At 49.5% G+C, this 13730-nt stretch overlaps 1 protein-coding gene across 10 annotated transcripts in view; it reads right to left on the bottom strand.

Moving 5' to 3' along the window:
• The window catches only part of BEND7 (BEN domain containing 7), a 133639-nt gene extending 120298 nt beyond the window's left edge, over nt 1-13341 (bottom strand). For all 10 annotated transcript variants that reach the window (XM_058282385.2, XM_058282386.2, XM_058282388.2 and 7 more), the window contains exons 1-2: nt 13207-13341; nt 10944-11027 (exon numbers count right to left, since the gene is read on the bottom strand). In XM_058282385.2, coding sequence (XP_058138368.1) covers nt 10944-11027; nt 13207-13267 — 145 coding nt within the window. In that variant the 5' untranslated portion in view covers nt 13268-13341. The remainder of the gene's footprint in view (nt 1-10943; nt 11028-13206) is intronic.
• Nucleotides 13342-13730: the final 389 nt, after the last annotated feature.

Here is a 13730-nt window from a genome sequence, read left to right as displayed (position 1 = left end):
AGCTAACTATGAACACGATTAAGCACTGCTATTTTATACTTCTGTATTTTAACTTTTGAAATATTGAAAATTAAATACACATGCTATCACAGCTTCATCTTCAATGTAAAGAATATTAATGATGATGAGAAAGGGGCCCTTCACCGTGCCCTTTGTGTGACGGATCTCAAGAAACTGCTAATTTTGGGACCACAGACACTGGGGAGTGGCCGTTTTCCCTGAGTAAACCACATCTTTAGTGGCAAGGCACTAATAGTTTAAATCAGTGGCTTTCAAACTTTTGACCATGCTTCACAAAAAGAAAATTTTCCTAATGACCCTCCAGTCGATCCCTCCAGCCCAGACCCCACTTCGGGGCTCTAGACCCATTCACCCAATTTCCGTCTGGACACCAGCTCCACTTGGACATTTCAAAAGCAACCTTAAAGTCAGGTCCAACTTTTTTTTTCCTGACCATTACCAAGCCATAATAAATGGCACCAGTTCAGTTGTCCAAGCCAGAAACCCGGGAGTCATGCCTCTTCCCCTCCCTTCCGCAGCCAATTCTTCACTGAGCCCTGCTTATTATAACTTCTAAGGGGCTTCTGGACCCTTCCACTCCTCTCACCCCCATTCCCATGATCACTTGATGGGGCTAGTGCCAAGAGCCTTCAGCCTTGCTCCCCCCAATCTCTAGTCCACCTGAAGCCAGTCATCCTTCTAGAATGCCATCACACACCTTGTGGGGTGCCAATCGGCCTGGGGAGAGGCCCTCCCCCACAGGCCCACAGGCCCTGCCCGCCTGGCCTCCCGGGAAATTCCCAGGCCGGGCTCTTGCCACATCTCCCCCTCGTTCCATGTTGGTGGCTTTCCGCAGGCTGCACATTAATTCAGCTGGAGAATTGCTGAAACACACCAGTGCCTAAGACGCACTTCAAAACAGTTAAGTCCAAGTCTAGCTAGTGGTGGTAAGGCAGAGTCAGAGACCCTCTGCTCTAGAGTCTGTTCTTCAGAGGGGCTCTCGCTCCACGGTCTCCACACAGGCCGCCCCCTCTCCCCCCTCTCCCCCACCGCCATAATCATCCTTCAGGTCCCAGCTAAACGGCATTTCCCCAAGGGTCATATTCCTTAATCTCCCAGACCTAGAAAGACCCCCTGGTTCTATGTTCCCATAGAACATCTTCTTATAAAAAGCTCCCCAAAGGATTATACCTCATCGTGACCCTCTTCCTAGTGCATCAAAGCTGGCGGAGAGATTCCTGTCTGACATATGAGAAGACTACGTTTCTTGCCCCCAAATGACCAAAGTAAACCAGAGGAAGATGGATCAGATCTGGGCCAAGTGAGTCTTGCTGCTCCAGGCATCAGGCTCTCTCTTCCAGAGTCAAGTTAAACAGTGAAACACTGACCTTACAGAGAAACGCTGAAGCTAACATTCCTGCAGCAATGCCTTCACAACCATATTTCATGCAATGCATATTAAGGTACCTATTAAAGTCTTGCTATAATCGAAAAAATTATATATGTGCAATGAGAATGAGTTAATGGTAACAGAAAAACCTTAACTTTCGCAGCTCCTGATTTTTCAGTTTTAAGTTGTACCCTAACCTTGCATTTTTGTGTTGTTTTTTTTACATTTTATATGTAGGTGTAAAGTCATATTTGAGATATAATTCCATTAACCATACAAGCAACTTCAGAGTCTATTATGTTGCATTGACTTTTTCTGTAAAAATAAATTGTTAAGGATATTATTCCTGGAACAGAATAAATTCTTGGAATTACTGAGTAACTTATGTACCGTACTACTGTTCCAAGAACACATTACTTATTTTATCATGACAAAGTAAAGTTATTAATCATCTAGCTTCCATTTCAACAATGAGAAATGCTGTGAGAGGCACAGACACCTGCATTACATTTTAGTTCAACTTTATATCATCCATAAACATCTCTGTTTTGGACACCTCGTCCAAACAAATGCTCAGAGAATACTCTATGTAGCATTCAATTTTATGAAACCATAAAAGTTCCTTGCTGTTAATTACAGAGACAAATGCCTCATCACACATTTGGTTACCAGATAGCATAATTAGTTTTCTCCATTAACCTTTCAGATACAAAATTTGATTTCCAAGAAAAAAAACCATGGTAAAACCCTTGGAATTCAAATAACAGTATATTTCTGCATGTTTGGGGAAAAAATGCAATATGAAGAAAACAATTTTATGAATTCTTATTTACAAAGATACTGATAGCCTAGAATACTAGAAGGAAATCTGTCTAAACTTCTTAATGACTTTAAAATATATGTTCAACTAGACATGTGGTAAGATGTCCTTTGTACAAGAGGGAGGTGCGATGACCAACTGCCAAAAGGATGTGCCCTTTGACGGATCTCCTGGTTACAGTGATGGGCTGAGCTGGCCCACCAAGCCTCTCATTTGCTCCCCCTTGCAGACTGGCATCTGGGGCAACTGGCAGGGGAGGATGTTGTCTTTGGCAGTAGAATGGATTTTTCCCTGTTTAAAGCTAAATTGCCCACACATTGCCCAAGCCCACAACTTTGGCTTGCTAAGGACTAAATTCTGGCTCACTTATACAGAAGTATTTTTGATGGTCCTTGTGACAAGGTAGGGTGCTACTGACATTTATGTACATTCACGCCACCAAAATTTAGAGGTTGGAATCAAGATCTCACACAGCGCATGGGACAGTCTCACATAAGGAAACATCTTGTCTTACATAAGAAAAAACCCACTCCGATCAGAGGATGGCAGGTGGCCACTGACGTTTTAACAGGTTGAACATGGAACTCATTCATGTATTCAAAACTAGCTAGTGAGAGTCTACGATTTGCCAAAACTGTGCAATGGAAAGGTAATAAACATTTAAAACCAAGTGTTCCCCGAAGGCCTCTGAGCTGAGGCTTGAGGGCTAACTAAAGGATCGTGGAGGCAAAGCCGGCCGAGGACATTCTGGGCAGAGACCAGCTGCCTCCAACACTTCATATCAAACTTAAACTTCAAGTCCCAATTCATTTGTCGGCATGTCTGTTGTGTGGCTAGCATCACGCTAGGCAGTGGGCAGGAGGAAATGATCCTCAGGGAGTTTACAATCCGGTGGGAAAGAGATACAAGCAAACGAGGAATTCCTTTGCGTTGATGATGCTGTGGCAGGGCATGGGAGAGGGCCGCAGGTAAGGTCAGCCGGAGGAAGTCACATCAGCGAGGACAACGGGGCTCCCAGCAGGGCGGGGGGTGCACAGCCCCCGAGGCGAGAGGGTGTGCCGTCTACACATGAGACGAGGTGGGGGTCGTCTCCAGTAATCTAGAGGGGTGTGGTATGGCTAAATCAAGGGGTGGGGGGTGAGATGGGAAGTGTACAAAATTAGCCTGAAAAGCAGAGAGATGCCTGCTCACGCAGGATCTCATCTGCCATGCTGGAGCGTGTAGGTCTCCACCCGAAGGCAATCAACGAGGAAGCCCATCAAGCAGGAGGGCGACTTCCCCGCTCTGAGAGCCCCGTGAGCGCGCCCTGAGGGCCACCAGGCCAGGGCCCTGTCCTGCCCCAGCCTACCTCCTCCTGCACCTGCAGAGGCACTCCTCTCCAGGCAGCTCCTCTCCAGGAATCTGGTACTTGTAAGAACAACAGACTTCCCGTGTCAGTGTCCTACATCTGTTTTTAACTTTGAGATGTAAATCATGCTGCTCCAAGATCTTTATTTTATATATGGCCACATTTTCTCCCAAATGTAAAATCTATATTCCCATGGGAACCGGCAAGGCTAAATTATTACCACAGCTCCTTAGATTCTGCTCTTTGTGGAGATATTTTTTTTTTAATGATTTGGTCATCATCAGCTTAGGAGGAGTAAAATATCACAATACAGCACACGTTTCATGTATAGGGCTGTTAGTACACAGAGCCTTCCTGAGCCCTAGAAAAAGGCAACTCTTCCTCAAGACAGAGGTTGTCCCCCCGACCCCCACTGCTGGACTTCAGCCCCTCGCCCCTCGCCAGGCGCCCTGCGGCAGGCACGACCTGCACCACTGCCCGCAGGGCCCTGTTCCCTCAGACGCACGACTGCACGGAGGTTTTGTGGCAGTGGGTGTTTAAAGCGTGGCTTTATTTTCCTAAATTAAGGAGAAAAAATTCCATAGACGTGAAATCTGAGAACCAGATAAGGTTAAGATCCACTTATAAACAGGTAAGTCCTATTTTAAGCACCTTATAAAGTCTGCACCAATGTCCCGACAGAATATGGGACATACAGAACATGAGCTTTATTTTTCAGTTTTGATCTTCGACATGTCACTGACTTCCACGTGTGCATCCCTCTCCTTTTTGCTCTTTCCTAGATTGGGGAAAAAAGGACTTCAAGTCGTGCCTCAAAAATCAGCACCAAAAGCCCCAAATGTCTACTCTAGCTTAATATATTACAGATACTTCTTCAAGTTAAAGGAGGCATATTTCAGTTTATCTCACTAAATGTGTCAAAAAGCTCAACATACCACTATATTTTAAAGCAAATCTTCAGAGTCCTATACAACAGTGTCTAAATATTCATGCATTAAATAGCAAGTATTTAAGGAGCCTGTTCTTTGAGTCCGTCTTAGGACCATGCCCAGGTCTCGCCTGCTCTCTGGGATCGCCGACTCCTGGCGGGAGGGAAGGCGCGAACCCGCGGTCCCAGGCGGGGAGGGGCGCGGCGGGGGAGGGGTGCCTGCCTGCCCGGCGCCGCCTGAAGCCACGCAGGGAAGCGAGCAAGGAGCAGGCAGCACGGGGCATGCGCCACGAGGGGCAGGTGTTTAGTTCTGAGGTGTTCAGAGGAAAAGCAGCCTGTGATTCCGAAGGAGCGGGGGACCGCACAAATAAGAACGCCGTGTTTTCCAGGCTGAAAAGAGGCTTTGCCAGAGAGGGTTCCCCGTGTGCTGCAGGAGAGCTGCGAGGTGGTTAGGGCCGACGCTATTACCCTACAAAGACGACAGCTCAGGAGCTCTGCCGGGTGTCAGAGCCGGAGCTTCAGCCGAGGCTCTGCGCCCTGAAGCCTGACCTCGCTCTGCAGGGCTCCGTCAACCGCCAAGGCGCACGGGCCGGGCCGAGGTGTGGGGCTCTACGAGAGGGGGGCCGGGACTTTAACGGCTGGCCTGAGGCCTGGGGCAAGACGGGAGGCGGTGGAGAGGGGCCTGGTGAGGAGCCGAGAGGAGGCGGGGGTGCTTAGGAGAAGAGGGGGCGGCCGGGGGGGGCGGATGAGGCAGGAAGGGAGCAGCGGGAACTGGGGCGAGAGAGGTCAGCGAAGCCCAGCGCCGCGTGCTAGAGGCCGCGCAGCGAGGGGCCTGCTTCCTCAGGCAGCAGGGCGAGGCGGGACACCGGGCAGGTGCATTTCCCTCATTTTTCTCATCTGGAGTGCGAGCGCCTTCTTTTCAGAAACGTGCGGCGGTGACATGAGACAAATGTCCGGGAATGCCCCCCCGGGCAGGCAGTAAAGGATAGTTCCTTTTTTCCCTCTGGGGCCTGGGCTTTCTGTCCACGGACCCCCGCCTTTCCACCCGGGGCCCTCCTTTCACACCTGGAACGCCAGCAGGTCCTACCGTGCTGGCAACGGACTGGCTGACATCAAGCTTGGCAGGGCCACACAGACTGGGCCAGACCCGGCGTTCTGAACACTGCTGGGGGATTCAGACTTGATTCTAGAACCCACGGGCAGGCGGCGAAAGGCCCCCGGCAGGAGCGGGAGACCGTGACACAGCGGGCCCCAGATCCCAGACGGCTCTCACAGAGCGGTGGGAGCGCAAAACCAGAGGTCGAAAGGCCTGCTTTTAAACAGCAGTCAGCCACTAATTACTGTGTGACCTTGGACAAATCGCTTTCATCTCTGAGCTCGGCTTCCCATTTATAAAACAGGAACGATACAGCTCTAGGTGCAGTTGTGAATATTAACTGACTAATAACAAAGTCCTTGGCAGTGGGAGTTAAATAGATAGGTTCCAGGAGACAACTGCCACAGGGCAGGACCTATCGACAGCTGCCTCCCAAACTTTACTAAGGAGGACGGAGAAGGACCAAGTCTACATCTGCGTAAACACATTGGCATGTGTGCACACAGTCAAAGACTACAGTGCTCAAGTGTCCTCCAGAGGCTCTTTGCACTTTGACCTTGCTTGTGGCCGTTTTGGACTATTATATAAGGGGAGATAATTTTAGAGCTGCGTGAACCCTAGAAACCACCTAGACCGCGGGGCTTTAAATTGTGAAGGAGGGGCCCTGCAAGTTCTGCAGACACCTCCAGAGGTAAGCGGGGACGGGGGTGGCAGGAGGCGCTCCGGGTCTGCTCCACCGCTCCACCCAGCCCTGCTCCCCCTCTTCCATCTGTGGCATCAATTGGGGGTTCCACATGGGAGTTCATTTGAACAAAAAACTCTCATGGAGCCAGGGACACAGCTTGGAGTTGTGGAGACAGACAGGCCCCGGCTGGCATCGTGGCTACCGCTGACTAGTTCTGTGAGCTCCTCGAAGTCCTCCTCTGTAAGGAGCAAATACGGCCTTTCTCAAGACAGTTAATGGGATAACACACACATCCTCAGCCCAGCGCCCAGCTTCCACGGGGCTCCAGAGAAGCCACACCATTACTGGCCACCCTCCTCACCCCAAGAGCCGTTCCTAGCTTTCTGGCCCACCCCCGGACCCCGCCACCAAGACAAGGGAGCTGACGAGGAAGAGCGCAGGACGCGAGGACACAGCACCACAGCGCCACGGGCCGGGGGCCTGGGGGAGAGCGGGGGCGAGAAGCTCTGTTTCCAGAGGCGGTGCCTCTTGGGGTCTCTGGCTCGCCTTGCATGGCCCTTCATTTCATTTAGATGACTCCCCTCTCTTGGAACACCAGCCACAGCCAGGGTGAAAAGCTGGCGCCTCCTTGCACTTGGGAGAAGAGGGCCAGCTCCCTAGCCCTGGGGAGGCCAAACGAGAACCAGGGGGTGACCAGAGGACCGGGCATGGAGGGCCACTCGACAACGGGTGAAGTATCGCCCCGTTTCCCACAAGGTCTTGCCCAATTCTCCAGTGAGGACGACCTTGTGGTTATGGGCTAACACCCTAACTTGTAAATGTGTCAGAATTGTCCCTGTGTGTCCTCTTTGGGGAAATCCTGGGGGCCCTAGTGGGAGTGGCTGTCATCAAAAAAGCCACAGAAAAGAGATGAAAACCTTCACAGCTCTCAACCCTGCTGGACTGGTAAGGCTACTGTTCCGGGCGCTTCTTGTACTGAAAGTTGTATAACTGAATGGAATAATTAAAAAAAAAAAAAAAAAAAACTAGAACAGGACGTGGCACATCATTGGGAGGAAATAATTATTTGTTGAGTGAATAAACGAATGAGAGGCTGGACACGTGAAGAATAAGTATGTTTCAAATGTGCCTACCATGATAGCAACTCTAAACCAACATCCAACATGAAAGAGAGATTTTATTTACTTTTCATATTATTGTTATGAATAATAACTTGTCTCATTAAAATACTCACTGTTCTAAAAGTGCCCTGCTACCACCTAAGGTCTCCTCGATGACCCGTGAATTGGCCTGGGAGAGGGCGACCAGGGTCGCCCCAGGCTCTGCTATTACTGACCAAGCGCCTTGACCCTGAGCTTCAGGCTCCCCTCCTAAGGGACGGGAATGACAGGAGCTGCCCTAACTACTGCACAGGTGGACCGTGAGACTCACACGCGGTACCAGACACGAGAGCCCTGCCTAAACTGCCCAGTGCCCACACGTAGGGACTAATCACAGCGGTAGTACAGCTCTCCCTGGGCTCACATCACCCTCCCTCCTGGACCTTTCCCCAACTCCCCTTGGCCTATCTAAACCGTTCCCACAGTTCAAGGTCTAGGCCTTCCGGAGCTCTCCACCCTGCCCAAATTCAACCTGCCCCTTTCCAACTCTGCTCTCGCCCAGTGCCTTAATCACTCACGCTCGTCCTTTAGTGACCGTTCACACAGAGGTGGGCAGTCCAGTGGAATGGTTCAAGCCCAGGCAGACTGGAATCCCAGCTTCCGACCGGAGGAGCCATCTAAGCCCCATTTATAAAATGGGGATGACAACGACTCTTATAGACTTGCAGTGAGGAGCTGATGAGGTCATTCGTGGTCTCAACTCCAGGCCTTGCACACAGTAAGTGCACACAAAAACGGTGGCTGTAGCATTGCTCCCTGTTTCTTGAAACGTCCTCTTTTCCCCAGTCAGATTCTAATCCTTGAGAGCAGGGTCCCCTGTCCTCTCCGTTTCTTTGATTATCCCCAACTGCACTCCCATTGCACAAAAGTGCTGAGTTCACAGTATTTTCTCAAGAAACACTTGTTGAATTTATTTAAATGAGTTTTAATTTTAATAGTCATTTTCCTCCAGTGTTCAAATCTTTATCATATTTCCATCAGAGCCAGTCTGAAAAATGTCAGTGTCCATAAGCTGAAGTGCCCTCTTAACAGAGTAAGAGATTTAAAATGTGGACTAACTCCCCACACACAGGGCCAGGTCAACCACAATTGAACCAGATCAACTGAACCTACTGAGCTGCCCTCTTGTGCTGGATGCACCACGTTAGTTGAACAACCTATAAATTTCCCAAAGAAATAAGATTTGATGTGGGAACCTCCCAAATTCTGGAGCACTCTTTCCCCCGGGACATGATTTTTAATCTTACAGACTCAGAACACCCTACACAGAATCTTCAGGTCCATGTTTCAGTGCTTAGTTACAGATGAAGCACTCCTTAGATACCATAAACCTCATGCAAAAGTCTATACCATATTATGAATAGACTCCAGCAAATTATAATCGTAATTTAAGTCTACATTTTGAGAATAACTACTAATTTTTAAATATCAATTTCATAACACTGTCGACAACAAAATTCATTTCAGATGCTATCAGTAACTATTCCCAATTGCTTTAGCATTTATGTTTGTAAAATCATTTGTTCTCCCTTCTTTTTTTTTTTAAATCAACCTAGAAATCACAAAATAAAAATGCTCTCTAGAAACCAATCACACTTTCCCCAGAATAAGCAGGAAATTGGAAAGGAACCCATAGCATACTTTTATGCTGTTCCATCTTTTGTCTCCATCTCTAAGGCTTTCCTGACCAATAACTTGGAAAACTTATCCCAAGCCTGGTCCTTCATTGGTATTCTCATGTCTTCCTGGACTTGGGCGAGGAAAGGAGCAACGTCTGCCACCTTCGAGAGTTAACATTCTACTGAATTCTGAGCACGGGCATCCCTCCTGTTCTTCAGCTTCTCCTCTCTCCTACGCAAAATTAACTGACTGGATAGCATCTTCATTTTCCAAGCACACAACAGAAAGGGCGGGGGGGGGGAGATCCTGCTTCTTTGGAGAATAACTAATCAAAGACACGATGTTCCACTTCTTATGATAACTGTTAAATTTTCTACTAAAAAACAAATTCTTCATTTCAAATGGCTAAATCAAGTGGTACTTCAATACAGAATGCCCGCTGATGAAGTTTTGGGAGCTGAATAAGTACAATCCAGGAATATTTTCTTGCTGGTCATAGCATGTCACATGATTATTAACCTTTTGGTTTTTAGTTCCCTTCATAACAAACGGGTGCCCAGAGCCGTACTGGCCAGAACACTATTTTCTCCCTCCCTGGGAAGACCTGTAAGAAGTGCTGATAGCCTCTCCTCTCTCACCCACATTCTCACTCCCTTCCTTCCTTCAAGCAAAACAAAGAGATCTAGGTGACAGACCATTACCCCCTGGGGTTCCTGGACGTCTCCCTCCCAAGCACTGCTCACCCTTGGCCTGCTTTAGGCAGCAGCTCTGCTTTCCCGAGTCCCATCAACTCTCCCCGGTGACCTGGTAATTTTGGCGCTGGTTTTTAATCTCTCTTGCCCTGACTTTCTCTCGCCCTCTGCTTCCTTGTTGTGCGGCCTCCAGCCCCTGCCCTACCGCCTGCGGGTGCAGAGGTGTCCAGGATGGGCAGGGCGGAAGCCAGTGCCACCGTTTACTTGCCACTCCTATTTCATGGGTTCTGAACTCTAGGGGCAAAATCCTAAGGAGTTTAGTATTTGGCTTATTGTCTGCAGATACACTGCACATCCAAGGTCCTTCAAGTGCAGCATCTGTACCAAAAACTATACATGGAAAGGGAGTCAACATTTTGGCTGCCTAAATGTAGATGGCTCTGTATGTAAAGCAGCCACATTTGTCCCAAGGACTCAGGGATGCTGCTTTGGCTCTGCTTGTCCCTGAGGAGAGCTGGGAATGAGGAGGGGAGGAGAAAAGCACGGCTGTTGTCTCGGGGCCAAAAACGCTGGTGTGAAATGAACACAAAGCCAGGAAATCAGGAGGAGCTGGCTCGGTGATACCTAGTACCATTAAGAGGTGGTGAGGCCGACAATCACACTTTTATTTTCCTTACGCTCTCTGACTGTAGATTTAATTTAATTTTGTCATGGCAGGATTAGCAACCAGGTCACAGAGGTGAAGGGACATTATAATAAGACAGCACATTAATCCTCTAACCCACCCAAGGCAGAAGTAAAACCAAACAAATAGCAGCTTCCTGGAAATTGAATTTCTGTTATCCAGATGTCAAAGATGTAATACCCCAATTACACAAACTATTGCCAGTGAAGCATGCCAGTGAATATGCAATGTAAATGGGGTGAACGCAGAGCCACAAAACTGCACACTCAGCATCTGGCTCTGTGAGTGAGTGATAATTAGCACTGTGTGTAGACACTAATAAACATTTATGTCTGAAATTACAACTTTTAGCAATGTTAATAAGGGATATATTGGCAATCTGTAAAATAAAAGGTCTTGAAAAGAATGTCATACATTAAGCAATGGCAGACATTTCCCGTTCTTGCACAATCTTTTTTTTCCCCCTAATTGCAAATGGCCACACTGTTTTGCTGAGAAATTAATTGACATAAAACCTACCTAAAAAAATGGGTTGTGTCTCTTTGGCCTCCCCATTAACATCGTTGCTGAATTCTGAGATCTTATACACTTCATGATGATAATCTGGGATGAGAAAACAATCAAAAATTAAAATTCTAATGACCTGCCAGACAGAAATAAGCGGTAAAGGCTAGAACCTCATCATATATAGTGTGATAATCTATGTTTTAATTACAAATATAAATTTTTGGGAAAATTAACCATAGAATTTATAGTCAATAATAATCCCTAAAAACTCTGTTTATTCTGAAGCACACAAAGTTGAAACATTACTTTGACTTTAAAAAACAGCTTTGCTTGATTACTGTTTCCATGGTAAATTTTGCGCACCAATATCAATTACTAGGCTTCTTTTCTTTCATTTGACAAGTATGTTTATAGGGGAAAGAAAAATCTTGCCCAATCATAGGCCAAGGAGGTTTCCAAACTTATCTCCACAACTCCTCCTCTTGGGTAAATCAACAGTATGCTTTAGGGTTGCCTGGCACTCTGTTTTCTCAGTTTACCAGCAAAATCACAGCCTTCAAGTAGCTTAACGGTAAGCAAACATGAAAAGTACTGATTTGTTATTTCAAATCTAGTATAATTTGGGTAAGAAAGCAAGATTTTCCTCTTTCACACAAACGAATCTTTCGCATTTAGCTTCCGCACTTTAATGTTTACTTTCTAAAAATGCGCCTGCAGCGTAGAGAGAAGAGACCCATCATTTTTTAAAAAATTAAAATAAAAACTGGATACATCAGTCAAACTTTAAAATATAATATTTTACAAGCCTCTCAGCAGAGGCTCCTGTGCTTTGGCAATCTTCTATTTCTAACAAGTGGGGTCACCTACGTAGGAAAATACAGGTGCCTTCTTAAGAGCTATTCTCCTTTTTGGCCTTAACCCTCACAGGCCAATGTCTACAAAACAACTCTCACCTTTAGGAGAAAGCAGTATCTGAGGTCCTAAATAAGAAAGCAGCCTACATGCCTGAATGAATCAAATCGCACCAACAGGCGAGTCGTGTATGGAGAGACTTTAAAGTACAAGTAATTGAATAATCAACATTGCTACGGGAAAAATTATATAGAAAGAACCAAATATTTTGAATAGGTAAAACTATTTTAGGCCTCTTTCATTACACAGTATCTAAACAAAATTGAGGGAAAACAAACATGAGTAGATCTCCGAAATGTCTATAATCAAACCATTTTCAGACTAAGTGAAAGTAGGCTCCGTGGAATCCCCGCCACAGTTAACTCAGCTTTAGCTGGAGCAACTCTTGGAAGAGCGCTCTAATTTTCCTGGGTTTAAACATGACCTCCCCAAGTGGTTAAAACATGGGGTTTGGTCTGCTCAGGACTTGGATGCTAAGGCTAGATAAGACACAGAGAAAAAGTAGGTAGGTCTGAGCTCTTGTTTTGACCTCAAGATGAGTCAAAGAAGATACTGAAACAGGCTGAACTCCACTTTGGACTTTGTGGACACTACAATGAAGGAGACACGGTGCACTGCGACAGATTTCTTTTTCCGTCTGGTCTTAAGTTCTCATCATTTATTAAAAAATAAAGTCCCATCAGGAAAATAAACACTCTAACAAGTAGCTGAGCAGAGACAAGGCTCTATTCAACTTGACTCCCCTGATAAGAGGGCCCAAGCCCCAAGGCTGCGGTGTACACCTGTTAGGTGGCCAGGAACTAGCTGGATCTTATTTATTTTTTTATGATACTTGTCTGACCGGTAAGTGATCTGTTCGAGAACACCTTTCCAAACCAAGGCACCGAGCTGGGGAAGATGGACCCTGCCGACGATTCGTTCTCGGGCTGGGCGCCTCACGGGCTTTCCTTCCCGCACCTCTTCCCTCCCCTCGGGAGCACCAGCGCGTCCGGGCGCCGCGGGCCCGCTCCGGCCCCGGGGCCCGGACCTCGGGGGCACCGCGGGGTCCCCGGCCCGGGCTTTGTCCGCCACCCCCCCCCCCCGTGCCCTCCGGCTTGTTTACGGTCCGCACAGCTGCACCCCCCACCCGCCAACTTTGCCCGCCGCCCCCGCCCCCGGCCGCAGCCCCGGAGGGAGTTTGGGGGTCCGTGGGGGTGAGGCCTCTGGGGGTGAGGCCGCGCCGCCCCGGCTCCCAAGACCCCGGCCCCCCGGGACCTTTACCCCGGCCCGAGCCCGGCCCCCCCAGAACCCTTGGCCCGGCCCGACGCCAGGTGCGGCCCCCCCGAGCCCTGTGCCCCGGGCCCGGCCCCGCGCGGCGCCTCACCTCGGCTCCCCAGTTTGAAGCTCTGCGATTTCCTGCTTCTCCTCCTCTCCGAGAACTCCATGGTGCCGGCGGGCGGCGCGGGGCGCGGGGGCGCGCGGGGGCGCGCGGCGGCCCGAGCGGCGGCGGCCCTCGGCTCGGCGGGCGGCGGCTTCCCGGGCAGAGGCGCCCTCCTCCTCGCCGCCCCCGGCCCCGTCCGCTCTCCCTCGCCTTCCTCCCCGCGGCTCCGAGGCGGAACTTTCCGTCGCGGCCGCGCCGGTGCGGGCGGCGGCGGGCGAGGGCGGAGGGCGCCGGCGGCTCGGGGCGCTCGCTGGGCGCAGCCTCCGGACTGACGCGGCGGCGGCGGCGGCCGGGGGAGGGAGGGAGGCGGCCCGGGGACGCGGCGGCCGGGGGAGGGGGCCGAGGGGACGCGGCGGCCGCGGGGGGGCGGCGCTGAGGGGACGCGGCGGGCGAGGGGCGGAGGGCGGCGGCGGCGGCGGCGGCGGCGGGCCGGGCCGGGCGCCGGCCCCGGGGGAGGAGCGCGCGGC

The sequence above is a fragment of the Dasypus novemcinctus genome, chromosome 20, assembly GCF_030445035.2.
Source record: "Dasypus novemcinctus isolate mDasNov1 chromosome 20, mDasNov1.1.hap2, whole genome shotgun sequence".
Taxonomy (NCBI): Eukaryota; Metazoa; Chordata; class Mammalia; order Cingulata; family Dasypodidae; genus Dasypus; species Dasypus novemcinctus.
Note: the sequence above shows the minus strand (reverse complement) of the source record. Positions and strands in the feature narration are given on the sequence as shown.